The sequence below is a fragment of the Anomalospiza imberbis genome, chromosome 2 (genome assembly GCF_031753505.1).
Source record: "Anomalospiza imberbis isolate Cuckoo-Finch-1a 21T00152 chromosome 2, ASM3175350v1, whole genome shotgun sequence".
In the NCBI taxonomy this organism is placed as follows: Eukaryota; Metazoa; Chordata; class Aves; order Passeriformes; family Viduidae; genus Anomalospiza; species Anomalospiza imberbis.
In genome coordinates, this window is record NC_089682.1 from 25,988,773 (window position 1) to 26,005,378 (window position 16,606).

General features: G+C 35.0%; 1 protein-coding gene across 7 annotated transcripts in view; it reads left to right on the forward strand.

The window, feature by feature from the left end:
* The window catches only part of ATP11A (ATPase phospholipid transporting 11A), a 118,376-nt gene that overhangs the window by 77,312 nt on the left and 24,458 nt on the right, over nt 1-16,606 (forward strand). For 6 of the 7 annotated variants that reach the window (XM_068180178.1, XM_068180181.1, XM_068180182.1 and 3 more), the window contains exons 8-20: nt 129-179; nt 1,635-1,699; nt 2,082-2,163; nt 3,425-3,575; nt 4,779-4,976; nt 7,370-7,543; nt 8,926-9,089; nt 9,377-9,448; nt 10,961-11,034; nt 11,255-11,358; nt 12,978-13,159; nt 13,640-13,891; nt 15,775-15,949. In XM_068180178.1, the coding sequence (XP_068036279.1) occupies nt 129-179; nt 1,635-1,699; nt 2,082-2,163; nt 3,425-3,575; nt 4,779-4,976; nt 7,370-7,543; nt 8,926-9,089; nt 9,377-9,448; nt 10,961-11,034; nt 11,255-11,358; nt 12,978-13,159; nt 13,640-13,891; nt 15,775-15,949 (1,744 nt within the window). The remainder of the gene's footprint in view (nt 1-128; nt 180-1,634; nt 1,700-2,081; nt 2,164-3,424; nt 3,576-4,778; nt 4,977-7,369; nt 7,544-8,925; nt 9,090-9,376; nt 9,449-10,960; nt 11,035-11,254; nt 11,359-12,977; nt 13,160-13,639; nt 13,892-15,774; nt 15,950-16,606) is intronic. The other variant, XM_068180180.1, reaches the window with a different exon arrangement.

Here is a 16,606-nt window from a genome sequence, read left to right on the forward strand (position 1 = left end):
GTTCATGTTCTGGTTAATTGGAGCCTGTTCAGTTGGAAAGTGTTCTCTGTGATGCATACTTTCTAGAAAATATTTCTTAAATAATCTATTAGCAGTACTGTTAAACTACTTGTATATTTCCCTTTCAGATTTGTTGGTCGCATAAATGTTTACCATGATAGGAATGAGCCTATTGCAAGGTGGGGAAATCCAGAGTTTCTACACATTTAAATATTTCACAGTTCAATAAGTACCAATAATGAGAATTACCTTTGGTTCACCAACATTGTGCTGCTATGTTTTAGTGACAAAATACTTTTCTCTTAGAAAATTCCACACTGCTATTTCATAAATAATTGATATTTCATCTTCTAATAATATTTCTCTTTAGTATTTTAATGTCTTTATTCAGCTTTTTTCAAAATTTTATCTGAAATGTATTTAGTTTTCAAGTGATGTTGATAGGATTTTGACAGCACTTGTACAATACTGCCCCATATAGTGTGAGATCTTAGTAGTGTACTAAACAGTATAAACAATTTTATTTTTTCTTAAATTTTGAAGGGTTTGAACATGTCAGATAACTTTTTTTATAATTTTACTAAATGTATTTGTACTTCTGTGTAAAATGTCCATAGTGCTGTGTGTTCAAGGAAGGCAACATCCAGTTTGCTGTACCTGATTTTGTTCTGATTCTTGCCACAAAGAGGCAAAGCAGTAGGAGGAAAAAGCTGCTTGCTGGGGTGATATCCGAGGTCCCAGCATGTGGGGAGTTAGGCAGTGCCAGCTAAGTGCCTTCCTAGCCTCAGTGTGTCTGTAGATACGTTATTTTCTGTCACAGTCTGCTATGGAAACTGTCGATTGATCTGGGTCATTCATGTAACATTGTTCCACTAGTCTCTTGAAAGTAGTTTCGAGTTTTACATCAGAATTGTGGCCCTGTTTGTTTGGAGTTTGATTTTTTTGGGGGGGGGGGGCGGGTTTCATACTACAAGTGCACTTGGAATAACATAGGAAAACTCTGAATGTACTTCTTGGTTTGATTTTTAACTGCTGTATAGATAGAATCTGACAATTCTGCATGTCTGTAAAGTAGTCCTTGGCTTTGAACTCATATGATGATTAGTGTACATACTATGTTCCTAAATATTATTTAAACTTCATTGAGGTCCTTACATTAATTCCTGTACTCTTCAATAAATTATTTTACCTATATTTATCGACACTTAAAAAATGTTTACAGCAAGTATCAAGAATATCTTGTATGCCACTTAAAATAAAATGGAGGAGTGTATTATCCTTAAGAAGTTCTATCCTTAAGAAGTACAGGACACTATAGTTTATATAAGCCTAAAAAATAACAGAATTAATTTTTTAAAAAATAAGTACTGTGCAATTAGGATGTTGAGTCTTTATTTGGGTGCCTCCATCTGTGGGGTTTAGGTGTATTGGTCTAAGACTTGAACTGTGAGATTGTGAGCTTAATTTTAGGCATCTGTTTATCTACTTTTAATTTTCACTTTAAAATTTTAAATATGCCTTGTAATTTGTTAAAATAAAAGGTTTTTAGTAAAACTGATTTCCTGTTTTATGTGACTTCCACTAATGATGGTTTTCTCTAAATGTTGAAATTTTGTAATACTTACCTTTTGCAGGCCATTAGGATCTGAAAATCTGCTTCTTAGAGGAGCCACTTTAAAGAACACAGAAAAAATCTTTGGTAAATATTTTTATTGTGTATTTTAATGGACCATGAAATAATAAGCAAACCCCAAACAAGGATACAAGCTTACAGTTACTACTGGGCTTATGATTTCTACTGAGTCACTTGTTTTACAACTTTTTAATGACGTTTAATATTGTTACGTAGAAACACTTTAGCAATTGGAATCTGTGGCTGGAATGGGATGTAATTGCTGCTTAAAATTTCAAAGTACCAAGATAATAAAGCCATTTCTAATTTTGGGTTGTCATCCAAATCTGTGGTTTTTTTCTTCAGACTAAAGAATTAAAGAAATGACAGTATAATAGCCTAATGAATTGTGCTCTTTTGAAATTACTGCACTGTGCAACCTTTAGTAAAACAAGTTGTCTAATTTCAGGTGTTGCTATCTACACTGGCATGGAAACTAAGATGGCATTAAATTACCAGTCAAAATCACAGAAGCGATCTGCTGTAGAGAAGTAAAATTTCTAATACTTATTTTGAAGTTTGAAAGCTGCATGTTTAAATTGTGCAAAACAGATTTTTTTTTCTCTGAAAGTGTATGTTTCATTCATTTAAATGAAAGAAAGGAGGTAGAGGGACTTAAAATTTGCTTATTTTCAAACGTTTTTTTACTTATAATGCAAGTCATACAACACCACATGAATGAGCTTCTCAATGTCAAATTATTCTTGTTAGATGTTCAAAAAATAAAGCCATTTTGATTTAATGCTTAGCTCTTTAATGTATGATGTTTTGTTGTTCCAAAAGACTTTTCTTTCACTGTTTAGAGCACATTTACTGACAGTTTTCCAAGGCTGTGTTTTTTATTATCCTAGAATTCAATGCTTTTCATTGCAATTAAGTCTTGAATTCCGTAAAAATACCTTCTCTAATACACTTCACTTTGGCTCAGCTGCAGTAACAGTGCTTGTCTGTGGCACGTTTTCCATGGTTTAGCTAAAATTAACAAGTTCCATACATATATATATAATGGGAAAGTAAGAAAATGCTATCCTTAAGGAGTGAACTGACATTGATTGCTTACTATTCTGTATCCCTACTCTGCTATCTAAAATCATCAGCTCTGAGTTAGGTGTCCAGCCTTGTGAAAAAAAAGATGTCATTGATTGAGGCAAGACACACTGACCAGCTGACAGCCTTTCTCTTACACAGTGACTGGGCGATGATGATGTGTCCCTTTCTATCGTTGTTGGTGTATAACCCATGGCTTTTAGTTCATGCCTATCATTAATGAATATACAATCTTAAATGCAAAGTGTTCTTGCTCTTTTTTTAGATCTACCTAGAGTTAAAACATAAAAGCTACTTAGCAAAATGTCCTTTTTTGTTTTTTTATTTCTATGAAAGTACTTATGTGAGTGATCTTATAATGATTCAGTGAAGTGGCATGAAAAGGTCTGCAGATTAAAGCCCCATTATTCTGTTATGATTCTAGCTATACTGTTTTCACTAATATACTAGTTTTGGTAATTTGTCACACACATTTTGGAAACAACTATAAAAACAGAAAAATAGAAATTAAAAAAAGGAAATAATGTCAGTAATATTTTTCCTCATTGGAAAAGCACTTTGGAAGAGTTATTTAACGTCTTAGCGTTGTTAGACTTGCAGGAAATACTAGACTGATGTACAACAGACTGAGTATAACATTTTCTAATAAACTCTGTAGTTTATATGCTAATGGGATTCTTATTTTGCCTTTTTTTTTTTTTTTAGATCAATGAATGTATTTCTTGTTGTATACCTCTGTATTCTCATCAGTAAAGCACTAATAAATACTGTTCTGAAGTATGCCTGGCAGAGTGAACCATTTCGTGATGAACCATGGTACAATCAGAAAACAGAGCCTGAAAAGAAAAGAAATTTGGTATGGAAATAAATTATAATACCAAGAAAGTTTCTCTAAACCCTTAATTTATAGAGATTCTACTGACAAGTATATACAGCCTGCTTACTTACCAGTCATGTTTTTTTGCTGACAGTGGTGATAGTGTACTTGTAGAAAGCTTGTATGTTAAATTTTTGCCCTTAAGTTGTATGGGAGAATTTAACTGATGAGAAAATGTCTAGTTTAATATAAGAAGCTTCATGAAAGTGTTTTGGAGCTGCCTTGTTATTTATATAAATTGCTAAAGAATTGACCTCTTGCTGAGAAATACAAAGGCTGGAAGGAATCCCACAGCTATTGGCAGTCCTGTAAGAGACATCTTCAAAATAATCTGCTGTGGGAATCTCCATAAAAATGCTCCTCAAAAGCTTAGTTTCATATTGCTCTGTTATGAGCACTCAAGGCATCAGAGAGCATTAGTCACCAGTGCCAGATGTTCTTACAGGAACACGGACATTGTCCTGAATGGATGCCCAGAGGATCCAAAGCAGTGAGCTGAACCCTGCCCTACAGAAAGCACAACATTCATTCCACTAAATCCTCCTAGTCAGACTAGGAGAAAATTTGCTTCCTTACCTTAAATGCATGAGGAGCACATGCTAGACAGTCATTCTAGGGTTCTCATTACCACCAGTAGCACTGGCTCAGCCTGCTCAGTGAGTTGACTGTAGCTCCACAAAGTCTCCACCACTGAAAAACTGAGCCAGATTATGTGCATACATTCTGCTTGTGTTGAGAGAGGGAAAGGAAACCCTTTATTTATTTATGAAATGCTGCCTGAAAGTTATGTAATTTGGTAATCCTTGAAGGAGATGCTGTGGAACTATGCTATTTTTTTGGTAATTCTTGAATGTACATGTTAATGTTTCCCTTGTTCCCCAAAAAGTCTTCACCATGTTCATTAGTTGCTCTAGAACTTTACAATAATGCTATGTAACAGTACTCTACACCTGTATAACTGTAAAGAAAAATGCAAATTTCAAAGAAAAAGCTCTGTTGCATGCCAGTTATGATGTTATAAATCATGAAGGTTTATATCCTGTGCTGAACTGTGAGCTATGAAAGGCGTTGCTTACTGTTCAAAAGTTATTTGACAAAAACCAACTTGTAAATACATGTAGTAATCTTGCAGTCTTTAATGGTACATGAAAAATCAGTATTTCCATCTTGTTTCTTTGTCAGTTTCTTCAAGCTTTTACAGACTTCCTTGCATTCATGGTTCTTTTCAACTACATTATTCCTGTATCCATGTATGTCACTGTGGAAATGCAGAAATTTCTTGGTTCTTATTTCATTGCATGGGATGAGGAAATGTTTGATGAGGGTACAGGTGAAGGACCACTGGTGAACACTTCTGACCTCAATGAAGAGTTGGGACAGGTAAATTTAATTGAATGATACTTTTTTTCCAACTGTTTGTACTGTAAGTTTTTATTTTAAAATTGTTACTTCAAGGTTTTTTAGTTTTGTTTTATTTTGGAGATTTTTGCAGCTACATGTGCATTTTCTTTAGCCCTGATTAATTTTAAAAATAAAATGAGATACTTTTATTTTCAGAATCAAAAATTCTGCTTTCTTACCCAGTCAGTGAAATTCAATTAGTACTACTATAGTATTAAGGGATAAACACTTCCTCTCCACTGATTATAGAGGGAAATATATAAGCATCTAGCTTCCTTAGATTAAAAGTTAGATGCAAAAAAAAAAAACCAACCCCCTTTTTGTTTGACTAGACTGACACTGCATCTCCAGACACAAGTTTCATCCATTAAAATGATCAATTGTCAGTCTCATTTTTGAAAGGAAATTATTTTCTGTGTTAAGAAAATTACCACCTTGAGACAGATGCAGATAAATTTTGTTAGAGAAAATATTTAAGATCTCATTTAAAATGTTTTCATATGTTTTTCAAATAAATAAGATGCTGTATTTCTTTCTTTTTCTAGTCAGACTTGTAATAAATGTTTTAAGGATACCTATCTATTTGGATTAAGGGTGGTACCAGGTAGTTCATTATTATGGCAGACAATTGGCATTGTCTCCAATAAGATCCTCAAAGAGGATCTGCTGAATTACAGCCTGGATGAGTAGTGAGGTGGATTGAACAGGGGGTGAACAGCCAGGCTCAGAGGGTGGTGGTCAGCAGTGCACAGTGGGAGGCTAGTATCTAGCAGTGTGCACTGGGGGTCAGTACTGGCTTCCATCCTGATCATGAATGATTTGGATGACTGGGGGCCATCCGGCTGGAAAGCCTGCGAGTCCTGATGGAAATCAAGTTCAACATGAGCCAGCTGTGTGTCCTTATGGCAAAGAGGGCCAAGGGTGTCATGGCCTGCATTAGGCAAAGTGTTGCCAAGAGGTATGGGGAGGTGATCCTAGCCCTCTCCAGGGCTCACCTGGCATGCTGTGTCCGGCTCTAGGTTCCCCAGTACTGCCATGTGGGCATACTGGAGGGAGCCTAGTGAAGAACCACAAAGACAGCCGAGGGACTGGACTTGGCATGGCTCATGCAGAGACAGGTAGAGGGAGCTGGGCCTGTCCAGCCTGGAGGACAGAAGGTTCAGGGAAGATCTTAACAATCTATACAAATACCTGAATGGGAAGGTTCTAAGAGGATAGAGCCAGGATTTTCTCAGTGGTGACCAGCTGCAGTGGGCGCAACCTGGAACTGGAGGGTCTGTCCGAACATTAGGAAACACTGTGACAAAGCAGCATGCTGCATGACTTGATTGATAGCATTTTGTAAATTTTATGATGAAACTGAATGTAGGGGTTGAGATGAAAAGAATACATATAAATCCTATCCACTTGGAAAAAGTTTATTGCACGTATTTTGTCTACAGATAAAAAGCCACTGGAAAATTTGGCATTTGCCTTTTCAGATGAGTGCATATAATAAAAGTCAATCTCAGTGGAAAGTGTGCATAATTAATGATGTTTTTGAAGACTGAGCAAAAATTTATTTGGTTTTTGGTTTGCTCAGTGCACTGCATAAATGGTGAAGTTTGATAAACAATCTGATGGATTCTAAATAATAGCCTTATTTTCAGTGTTTACTTCCTTACCTTACATCATTTTCTTCATTTATCAAATATGACATACAGTATGTATACATTACCTATATCCAGGATCCAAAATTGAGCCAATCTAATTCTTCTAGCTGATAGTTCAGATTTTGGTTTTAGTTTTAGTGTTGTTAGACTTAAGCACTGGGGCTCATTGTAAAAGATAAAGTTAATGAAAAATCCAATATTGAGACAAAATGTGTGTTTCCGGGGCAATTACAATGCCCAGGCGTATAACTGTATGTGTCCACAATCCTGATTTAAACTAATGTAATTGTAGTGGGGAATTCTGATACTACCCTAAAGACTGTTCTGACAGTAACTGATCCACATCCAGGCATGTGCATTAAATAATAATCTCTGGGAAGTGAAATCTGTATGCATTTTGTTTCTATAAATACCTGTCTTGCAGCAAGAAAGACATTAAAAACTAAAAAGGACCTAGAGAAGCATGGAAGGAGGTTAAACACATAATTTACATGCATTATGAGGCTAAAGATAGCATTACTTGATACTCTTGTAGGATAAAATCTTTCAGGGCCTATATTTCTAAGAAGATAACTGCCAAAAGAAATTGTCTTCATCTTCTGAAAGAGCATAAGGATTTTCAAAGGAAGGTGTAGCCCATTAATAAACTCAATTTTGTTTAGAGATATTGGAAAATCTCTGTTCACATTCCTGCTGTTTTTATTTTGTGCTCATTTGCAGATTGAGTATGTCTTCACAGATAAAACAGGAACATTAACTGAGAACAACATGGAATTTGTAGAATGTTGCATTGAAGGGCATGTTTATGTACCACATGTTATCTGCAATGGACAAATCCTCCATGATTGTACAGGCATTGATATGATTGATTCATCTCCAGGAGGTAGTGGAAAGGTATGATAACTTTTTCTATATTCTTGGTTTTTTACAATGAAATGTGAAAATTGAACTGTACTGAAGAAGGGAATATTAGAAATTCAGCATTATTGAATTTTACTAATCAAAGTAGATAACTGCATAGACATTTTTATTTCCTAGTTAAGAGTAAGATTTAAAGGCTTAATGGGAAGTTTCTCATTTTAATGCAGTTGTAAAGCTGAGTTAAAACCCAAATATAGAACTTTCTCTGGTTAATAGCTACAGACACAGATAAGTGGTTTCCATTTAACTTTAGCTACAACAAAGAAAGCAAGATATAAAAATCCTCAAAGGGGAATATGGGGGCTTAGTGCAATCACTTATTTAGTCATCACTGAGTGAAAATGTGGACGAAGAATGGTTTATGATCAAATCAAGTTACTTTAAAATGTGACTTAATTTAGCTGCATCTGAGGTGTGCTGCCTACAGCATGTATGTATTGTGGCTATTTGCTGTGTTGAAAGTTGAAAATTAGTTGAAAGTTCGGAGTCTTCACGTGTCAACAGGTGAACAGGGTTTATATGGGCAGGATAATCACAGCCAAAGTACAATGTATTTTTTTTTGCATCAGTACAGTATCACAGTCACACTTCATATCATACCCTTCACTGTGACAAAATGAGGTCTCTTAAAATATGTTGGTATAATTCAGCAGCCTTATGTCTCTCACCCATGGCCCTCAGAATGTAGTCCCAAGGTATGCTGAGTTTTTATCTTGGAATCACAATGGCACAGACAGTTTGCATTTAACAGCCCAGAAGAATAGGTTTCAGGCATGAAGATAAAGATATAACATAGATATCCATGAAATAGAAATCTCTTTCTGGTGCCAGGAGCTGTCATTACCAAACCATCTGAAATTTTTTAGGAAGTGGTTGGCTGAAGCTGTCAAAGTATATGCACTTCAGTAATTTATTTAGTTCTGAGGGTGTTCAAACTGCTCAAGAGATTGAAATCTGTAAGCCCTGCTAAGACCTGTGCTCCAGGTTCTACATCCTTCTGTGTGAACTCAGGACTTCTGAATGATCCCTTGACTAGTATTTAATGAATACAAGTTGTTAAAGTTTCAGCAAAAGTAAAGAAAAAAACACTTTCAGCTACATCTAGGTATTCAGAGGAGGTAGAAGATGCACGTTGGGGGTTTTTTTGCATCATTATCTTGATTGGTATGGCAATCCTAAGGGTACAAACAGCTGAGACAATTGTGTGGTTACCACAGGGAAAGACCTGGCTCCCCCTCAAGGAGCCTGCTTTTGTCTGATTAATAATCAGCAGTAATCAGTGATATCGATCACCTCCCAAAAGAAGAGTTTTCAAGTGATAACACGTAATGACAACCGTTCCTTTTATTTTTCAGGAGAGAGAGGAACTATTTTTCCGAGCTCTTTGTCTTTGCCACACTGTTCAGGTAAAGGATGATGATAGCGTAGATGGTTTGAAGAAAAACCAGGTACCAAGAAGACCTTGTATATATATATCATCATCACCTGATGAAGTTGCTTTAGTTGAAGGAATACAGAGGTATGTGTGTACTTAGGTATTATATTTTTCTAAACTACAGATCTAATCACTAAAGCTCAAATTGGTTTTCACAACAAAAACTGTAATAATAAACACCAAGTGCTCTACAGCTATTGCTTTCTTAACATGAATTCATCAATATTCATAGCCTAAAATCAACTAAAAACAGTTTGGGATTTTGGTGTTGGTTTGTTGTGGGCTCAGTCTTATATCCTTATGACAATGCTTAAACTGGATAATTATATATTTGTTGCATTCATTCTCTTATTCCGTATTTTATTTTACAGACTTGGTTACACCTATCTAAGGCTGAAAGACAATTACATGGAGATCTTAAATCGGGAAAATAATATAGAAAAGTGAGTGGTTAAAAATACAACAAAATAGACTAATGAGTTTTTCTTGATGTTTGTAACAAACCATTGTTTCCTTACAGATGAATTTTTAAGTCAGGAAAGCCAGGATCCTTGCATTTTAGTAGAAAAATAAAGAAAATTTAGTAATTTTAATTTGTTTCACTTTTTTGACATTATATGCAGTATAAAATACTGATGACAATGAAGGTGTGGTGTGGGAATCGTGACCTAATCTAATAATTCCTGCTGGTTTTATATATTCTTAATAGAAAATGCTGTGTGCCCAATTTGCTGTTCACATATAATCCATGGAATTTACAGGACGGTAATATCTGTGGAATAAATTTTGTGGAACATAGTATGAGTCAAATTTTCAATAACATTGAAATAGTGCAACTGTTCTGTGGTATGTACATACCCTTGAAAATTTACCTTACACTTCCCTGGATGTCTGCTGGTTAAGTCTGTAGTATATCCGTGTCTTCCTGCTTGGGTACTCTGCTAACTGTACAGGGACTCTTGGACATAAATATAGGAACCCTGCTGTTACTGTTGGGGATAACCCTTGCTGTTAGCCATTTTAGGATAATATGGAGCTTTTTGCTGCAGCTCATAAGAACTGGAGTCAGTATCGTTTGGTGACTCAGAAGAAATCACTGTAATCATTGAGAATTTTCTTCCCAAATGCATCACAGTTTGTAGACATAGGCCTGATGCAGCTTTGCACAGGTCTGAGTTCTAGGGTGTTAAAAGGACTTAGGACTGAAGGATCTAATTAAACAAGCAGATTTAGACAGAGACATATCCTGAAAAAGTTGGGATTAATGATTGGATAACTTATGTTTGCGCTGGAAAAGAGAGGCTCTCTTAAATTAACGGAAATAGATAAGAGAGTAAATGATAGAAGTATGCAATAATGAAACCAAAACAGTGCAACAGGAGCTTGTGCTCATTTTTCCTCTTAAAAAGGAAAGGAACATGTGATAAAATCAAATAATAGGAATAATGGCAAGTGTAAAAACAGTAAAAATAAATATTTTTCTTTTCACTTGAATAAATTATCTATCAACATTTGAGCAAGATTATGGAATTAGGTCATCACTTTTGGGAGATTAGGAATAATAAAAACTAGAAAAATATAAAATAAAGACTTGAGTGTAAGCAAGCATTTCAAGTTCTAAGGCTATGTCTAAGTATTATACATAGGAACTTACTTTATAATCAGTACAGCGCTCTGCTGCAAGGTTTCTAGTCTACTACTTAAATTAGAGTGAGTATACATCTGAAGATACTTAGGGACATCACAAGTTCTGTTTCAAGTAACTAGGAGCTAAGGGCTTTCCTTACTTATTTGCAACTTGCTGTTTCATTCTATACTAGTTCCATATTCTATAGTACTCAACATAATCTTCCATATTAGAAGAAATGTTTAATTTATATCCTTGAAGTCATAATAACCAGTTGAGGAATCAGAAAAATAGAGTTGTGTAAAAAATAGTTCTTTTTCTGTTTCAGGTTTGAATTATTGGAGGTTTTCAGTTTTGATTCTGTGAGACGGCGAATGAGTGTAATTGTTAAGTCTTCAACAGGTAGGGCTGTTGCATTCTGTTCGATTTTTTTTTTTTTTTTTTGTCTCACTTGAATTTGTTTCAGATTATCAGAGTTAAGCATTAAACCGGACCAGGTACTAGCATGAGTACAAATGTTACAAAAAAGTTGAAAGAAAACATTTTGAAGACTTATTAATTTGGATGTTTTTTGAAGAAAGTATATTTGGTCATTTTGAATTTCATATGCCATCTCTTTTAGGTGATATATTTCTGTTTTGTAAGGGAGCAGATTCCTCCATATTTCCTAGGGTTAAAGAAGGTAAAATTGACCAAGTACGATCCCGAGTACAACGCAATGCAGTGGTAAGATTCCATTTTATTGATCTGTTCACATGATATCAGTGTCCAAAAGAAATTAAGTGTTCTGACCTCCCGCTTTTTCTGCTAACAGATTTGTTTTTACAGGCACCAAGGTTATTCTATGCCAAGGTTCACTCAGGCTTTGTGGCTAACAGTCTGTGTAACACCTTTATTTGCATCTGTCCTCCATCTCATCCTCCAAATGTCACTTGTGGTGCAATATGAATACATTAGATATGCACAACTGTATGTTAAACCAGAGGTCATCAGTTAGCTCGTTAGTATGGCAATTTCACAATTGTGGTTTGAATGAATTTTTGAATAGAAGAAAAGTGAAAAACAGTAAATCTCTGTAAAAACTATTGCTAGTTTCAGCCCCCAGCCTTAGCAACTGTGATTTGCTGCCTTTGCTTTACAAGCTCTGGGGAGACAGTGCAGTGATCAGCAATATCTTATATTTTTGCTTGCTAAAAATCAACTATGAACTGGCTGACCATCTTCAAAAGAAATTTAGAAGTTGGTTTTACCTGAAAGTAGTATTTGGAGTGGTCAAGTATTGAATTTTGTTGTATCTGAAAATATGCAGAACTCATTGCAATGCAGGACAATTGCCAGTCTTACATAGAATATAATTTGCTGGCATCCAGTACTCAAACTGAAAACAAAATATTATTACAGATATGTAGATAAAAAACCCCTACAGTGTCACCTGCTTTTGTTTTGAAGCAAAAAGCTCTCAAAGTGCTTTACTAAGCTTCATTATATGGGACAGCTGTCTGATAATTACAAGTAAAAGAGGCTAATGAAATTGAAAAGTATTTACATATCATATCCATTTAGTGTCTGTCAAGAAAAAAATCCCGACCAGCACCTATTTATTCATCCTGCATAACTGGAAATAGGACTGGCTCCTACACACAGAAGTCTCTTAAAGAAAATACCCGGCACCTGTTTTTATAAATTTCAGGAGGAAGGGAGATATTTTAATAATTGTCCTTCTTGGTTTGGTAATAAGTAACTATACAAAGACTTACTGGATGAATTAAAGTTAAGGAAGCTGAAGTGCCAGTTAAATGGTGTTATGAGAAGCAATATATACCTCAGGTGGCAAAACCTTACTGTGTTTCTCCCCACCTTACACAATCTATATACTCCCTTTCTTATTCATCACTCAGTCTTGAAGTTTGATGCAGTCTGAAACACCCACAGCTAAATTCTAGTTTTCACTTGACTGAAATGGTACAGTTGGATTTTCACTTTCAGTTCTGTTTGTGATGTTTGGTCCCTGTCTGTGGATCTGCTGCAACACAGCATCAAAATCAGACTCTGCAGAGCTACAATTTATATTACTATTATTTATTCTGACTCATCCTGCCTAATTATACATATAGGGAAGGAAACATTTACCTTTACTTTGCCTTCTCTTGTAATCTCATATCCAGTTGGATCACTCAGCTGTTTATCTTCTGGGAGATAGAGGCTGGTCCATCAGGTTGCAACTGCTTCTAGAGCAGAACAGAATTTAGCTGAACCTTTTTCAAATCCTCTAGCATAAACACCAGCAAGAAGTCTAGGAAGAGTTTTGTAAAATGCATTTTGTTTCTTTTGATTGCATTCTTTAGGAGGGACTGCGAACGTTGTGTGTTGCATATAAGAAGCTCACAGCAGAAGAATACAGCAATGTACAGAAGCTGCTTCAGAGTGCAAAGCTGGCCCTTCAGGAGCGGGATAAGAAATTAGCAGAAGTGTATGAGAAGATAGAAAGAGATTTTATATTACTTGGTGCTACAGCTGTTGAAGATCGGTTAGTTAGTACATTTCTTAGTTTCTTATCTTCATTGATGACGACAAAGTAATTGAAGACTTTTTCTGCATTAGAGATTTTTTTGGGGAACCCCTTATTTTAATTGATTCCGTGCCCTTAGCTTACTGAAGTTACACATGGTAACTTTATAACCTAGTGAGCAAGTAATAATAGTTACATGTACAAAAATCAGTGTATTTGAACCATGTAATAATTTCTTGATCAAGATAATAGGCAAAAGTTTCAGAGGAAAGGACTGCAAAATGGGTATTGAGGAAATGCAAGAAGAATCTTTAGGTCTTAAAAAGATACAAAAACATATACTAGTCCCCTAAATATTTTTGGAGTCATACTTAGGGGAAAATTTTTATATCTGATAACTTGTATTGAAACTTTGTATTTGTTTATGAAAATCTTGCAATAAAGACCTTTCTCATTTCCAAGCAATCCTTCAATGTATATTGTCAATTGACTTTACAGACTACAAGAAAAAGCTGCTGACACTATTGAAGCACTCCAGAAAGCAGGAATTAAAGTTTGGGTTCTGACAGGAGACAAAATGGAGACTGCTGCAGCTACTTGCTATGCTTGTAAACTCTTCCGAAGAAATACACAAATACTGGAGCTAACCACAAAGAAAATTGAGGAGCAGAGTTTACATGATGTGCTTTTTGACCTAAACAAAACTGTCATAAGACAAAATGGCAGCTTAACCAGGGATACCTTCTCAGGGTAAGGAAAAAGTTGAATTTTAAGGCCAGAAATGGGCTTCTGGGCATTTTGCAAACAATGAAATTATGACCAATTACCTTAAGAACAGCAGTACATTTCAGTTTCTGTTGCTAACATGTAAATTATTGTATGGCAATTAAGTATATGCTTGTTTAGATAAATTTAGGGTTTCAGTCATGGTTCTTTATCTCACTTCTGGTACTAGTTATACTATTAAAAGAATAATCACAACTGATACTGTAGCAATTTTTGTGCCATAAAACCATTTGCAATGACTTAACAAGCATTTGTGATACTATTGTAGCAGAGATTTTCTAACGCATAGTCTTACAGCTTAAATCTCGGAACCAGATAATTTTTCATAGCTCTCCTTACAATTTATACCCCACTGGTCTAATCAAGAACATTTGGGTATTCAGTTAAATAAGTGATTTTTCTCCATGTCATCTATACCATTTTGTTTAAGTACTACCACAGGCCTTACAAGGTGTGATCAAACATGTTTGTTTAACTTACTGTGCAATGCCAATTTTCTTCATGTTAAAACTCTTTGGATTTTTTTTTTGCCTTTATCTCCAGAGCTGAAGAATAGTACTAAGATAGTAAAAGCAGGATTCTGCCTGTATGTTCAAATAATTCATGCTAAAAATATTTCACTATAATACAGCAAACATTCAGAACCAAAGTTCATTGCTTGAACTTTGTAATGATACTTTTTCATTTGGTATCATTGTACATCAGTGGCATTGCCCTATTTTTGCCAATGGTAGCAAAGTGGCGAAAATATCTGGGAACTGTTATTAAATGTAGTTTACAGAATTTTATCTTACTTGCCAAAAATAGCTTCTGTTCTAGTAAAAAATGCAGATGCCTAAAATACATAATAATAAATCTGGTGTTTTTCTCACTAACACTGGTCTTGGTGAAACCATGGTTGTTGAAACCCCATGCACAATAGTGTATAACCTTGGAACACTGCAAAGAGAGTAAAAATAAACTTCCGTGTACATTTATACAACAGTCACTGTTGACCTGGAGCCTGAGGCTGCTGTGAAATGCAGGCAGATGCAAGGGTGCTCTGAAATAACTTGTCGGGATGCCACAGAAAATGGTTCTTGCAATCCAGACCATCTTATCTTCGCCATTATTCAGTGTATGATAAAGTAGTGAATAGATGACTTCCTGTGGCTGTGGTTACGTTTCTAGCAATGCTCAAATTACTACAGGCATACTGCTCATAGATTTTTATGAGTAAGAATATTTTATTATAGAAAACATAAATAATGATTTTATTTTAGTATTATAAATAAAAGTAAACCTGTATTTAACTTAGCCACTACTCTAAAGGCAAAATATCCTTACTCTAGATGTAAACAGTGGCTTTCGCCATCTGGGCCAACAGGTTTCTTTTAGGCATTTCCTTCAAGGCACAATTAACTTCTGTAAAAAAAACCTATTTCCTCATCAGAGTACCAAAGGCCTTTTTCCCTTCAACTTATTTATCCTCTGTGTTGTGTAATGTGCCACAAAATTAACTTTATTCCTGCAGCTTGGTTTACCTCACTGCAGTTTTTGGAACCTTTTCAAACCAAACTGAAAAGTCATTAATTATACACTCATACTCACTGGTGAAGTCACTAAGGTATCAGATTTATGTATTCAAACTGGTGAAGCACTGAATATTTTCAACATAATGCAGAATTTTTAGATGTTGTAAATACCAGTTTGATACAAGGAATTTCCTTTAGAAATATATTAATTTTGTGGTATTCTATAATTATTATTTTTTCAATAATTTATTTTCACGTAATTCTTACTGCCAAATTTTAAATATGTCTGAGAATTTTATAGTGACACTTAGTTTATATTTTATCCCCAAACAGACTTTCAGCTGATACGCAAGATTATGGTTTAATTATTGATGGAGCAGCATTATCATTAATAATGAAACCAAGACATGATGGGAGCTCTGGTAACTACAGAGAGATCTTTCTTAATATTTGCAGGAACTGCACTGCAGTGTTATGCTGTCGAATGGCACCTCTGCAAAAAGCACAGGTTTGTGTTTAGTTTCATAATGACTTGTTAGCCATGCACATATGTAAATATTGAAGGTTAATACTCTACATGACTTACTATGATAACTTAAGATGCTACCATTCACTTTTGTATCTCCTAAAATGGAAAAAGTAAAAAAAAAAAAAAAAAAAAAGGAGAGGGGAGAATTTCTGCTGGAAAGCAATTTAGATAATGATATTGCTAAAACAGCACCCAGCTGTGCACCGGAATTTGATTTAGGTACATGCTATTCAAATTTTATGGTTGATATATGCTAACATGAACATATTTAGTAAATGAACTAACTGCTCTCTTTTTTACCAAACAAGCTTTGTATAGTCTACTCTTTTGACACTACAAGAACCTGTGTTACTTATTACTGCGGAGTGATATTTTTTCTCTGTTTTTAACATAAGTGGAAAGCCAAGACAAAGTGTGTGCATTACCATGTTTAAGTATACCTGACTGTTGCATTTGTTGTTTGTATCAAGTAAAAACAGATCCTTTACTGAAACCTCTCAAGATAGTTGAAGAACTTTTAAAAGAAAGAAGTACTGGAATATGCATTCCTTTATTCTTTCAGTTTGACATGTCTTTTTCTCAGTGTGCAGGTACAGCATATGTAACCCTTATTCACATTAACAGATGTATTTAGCC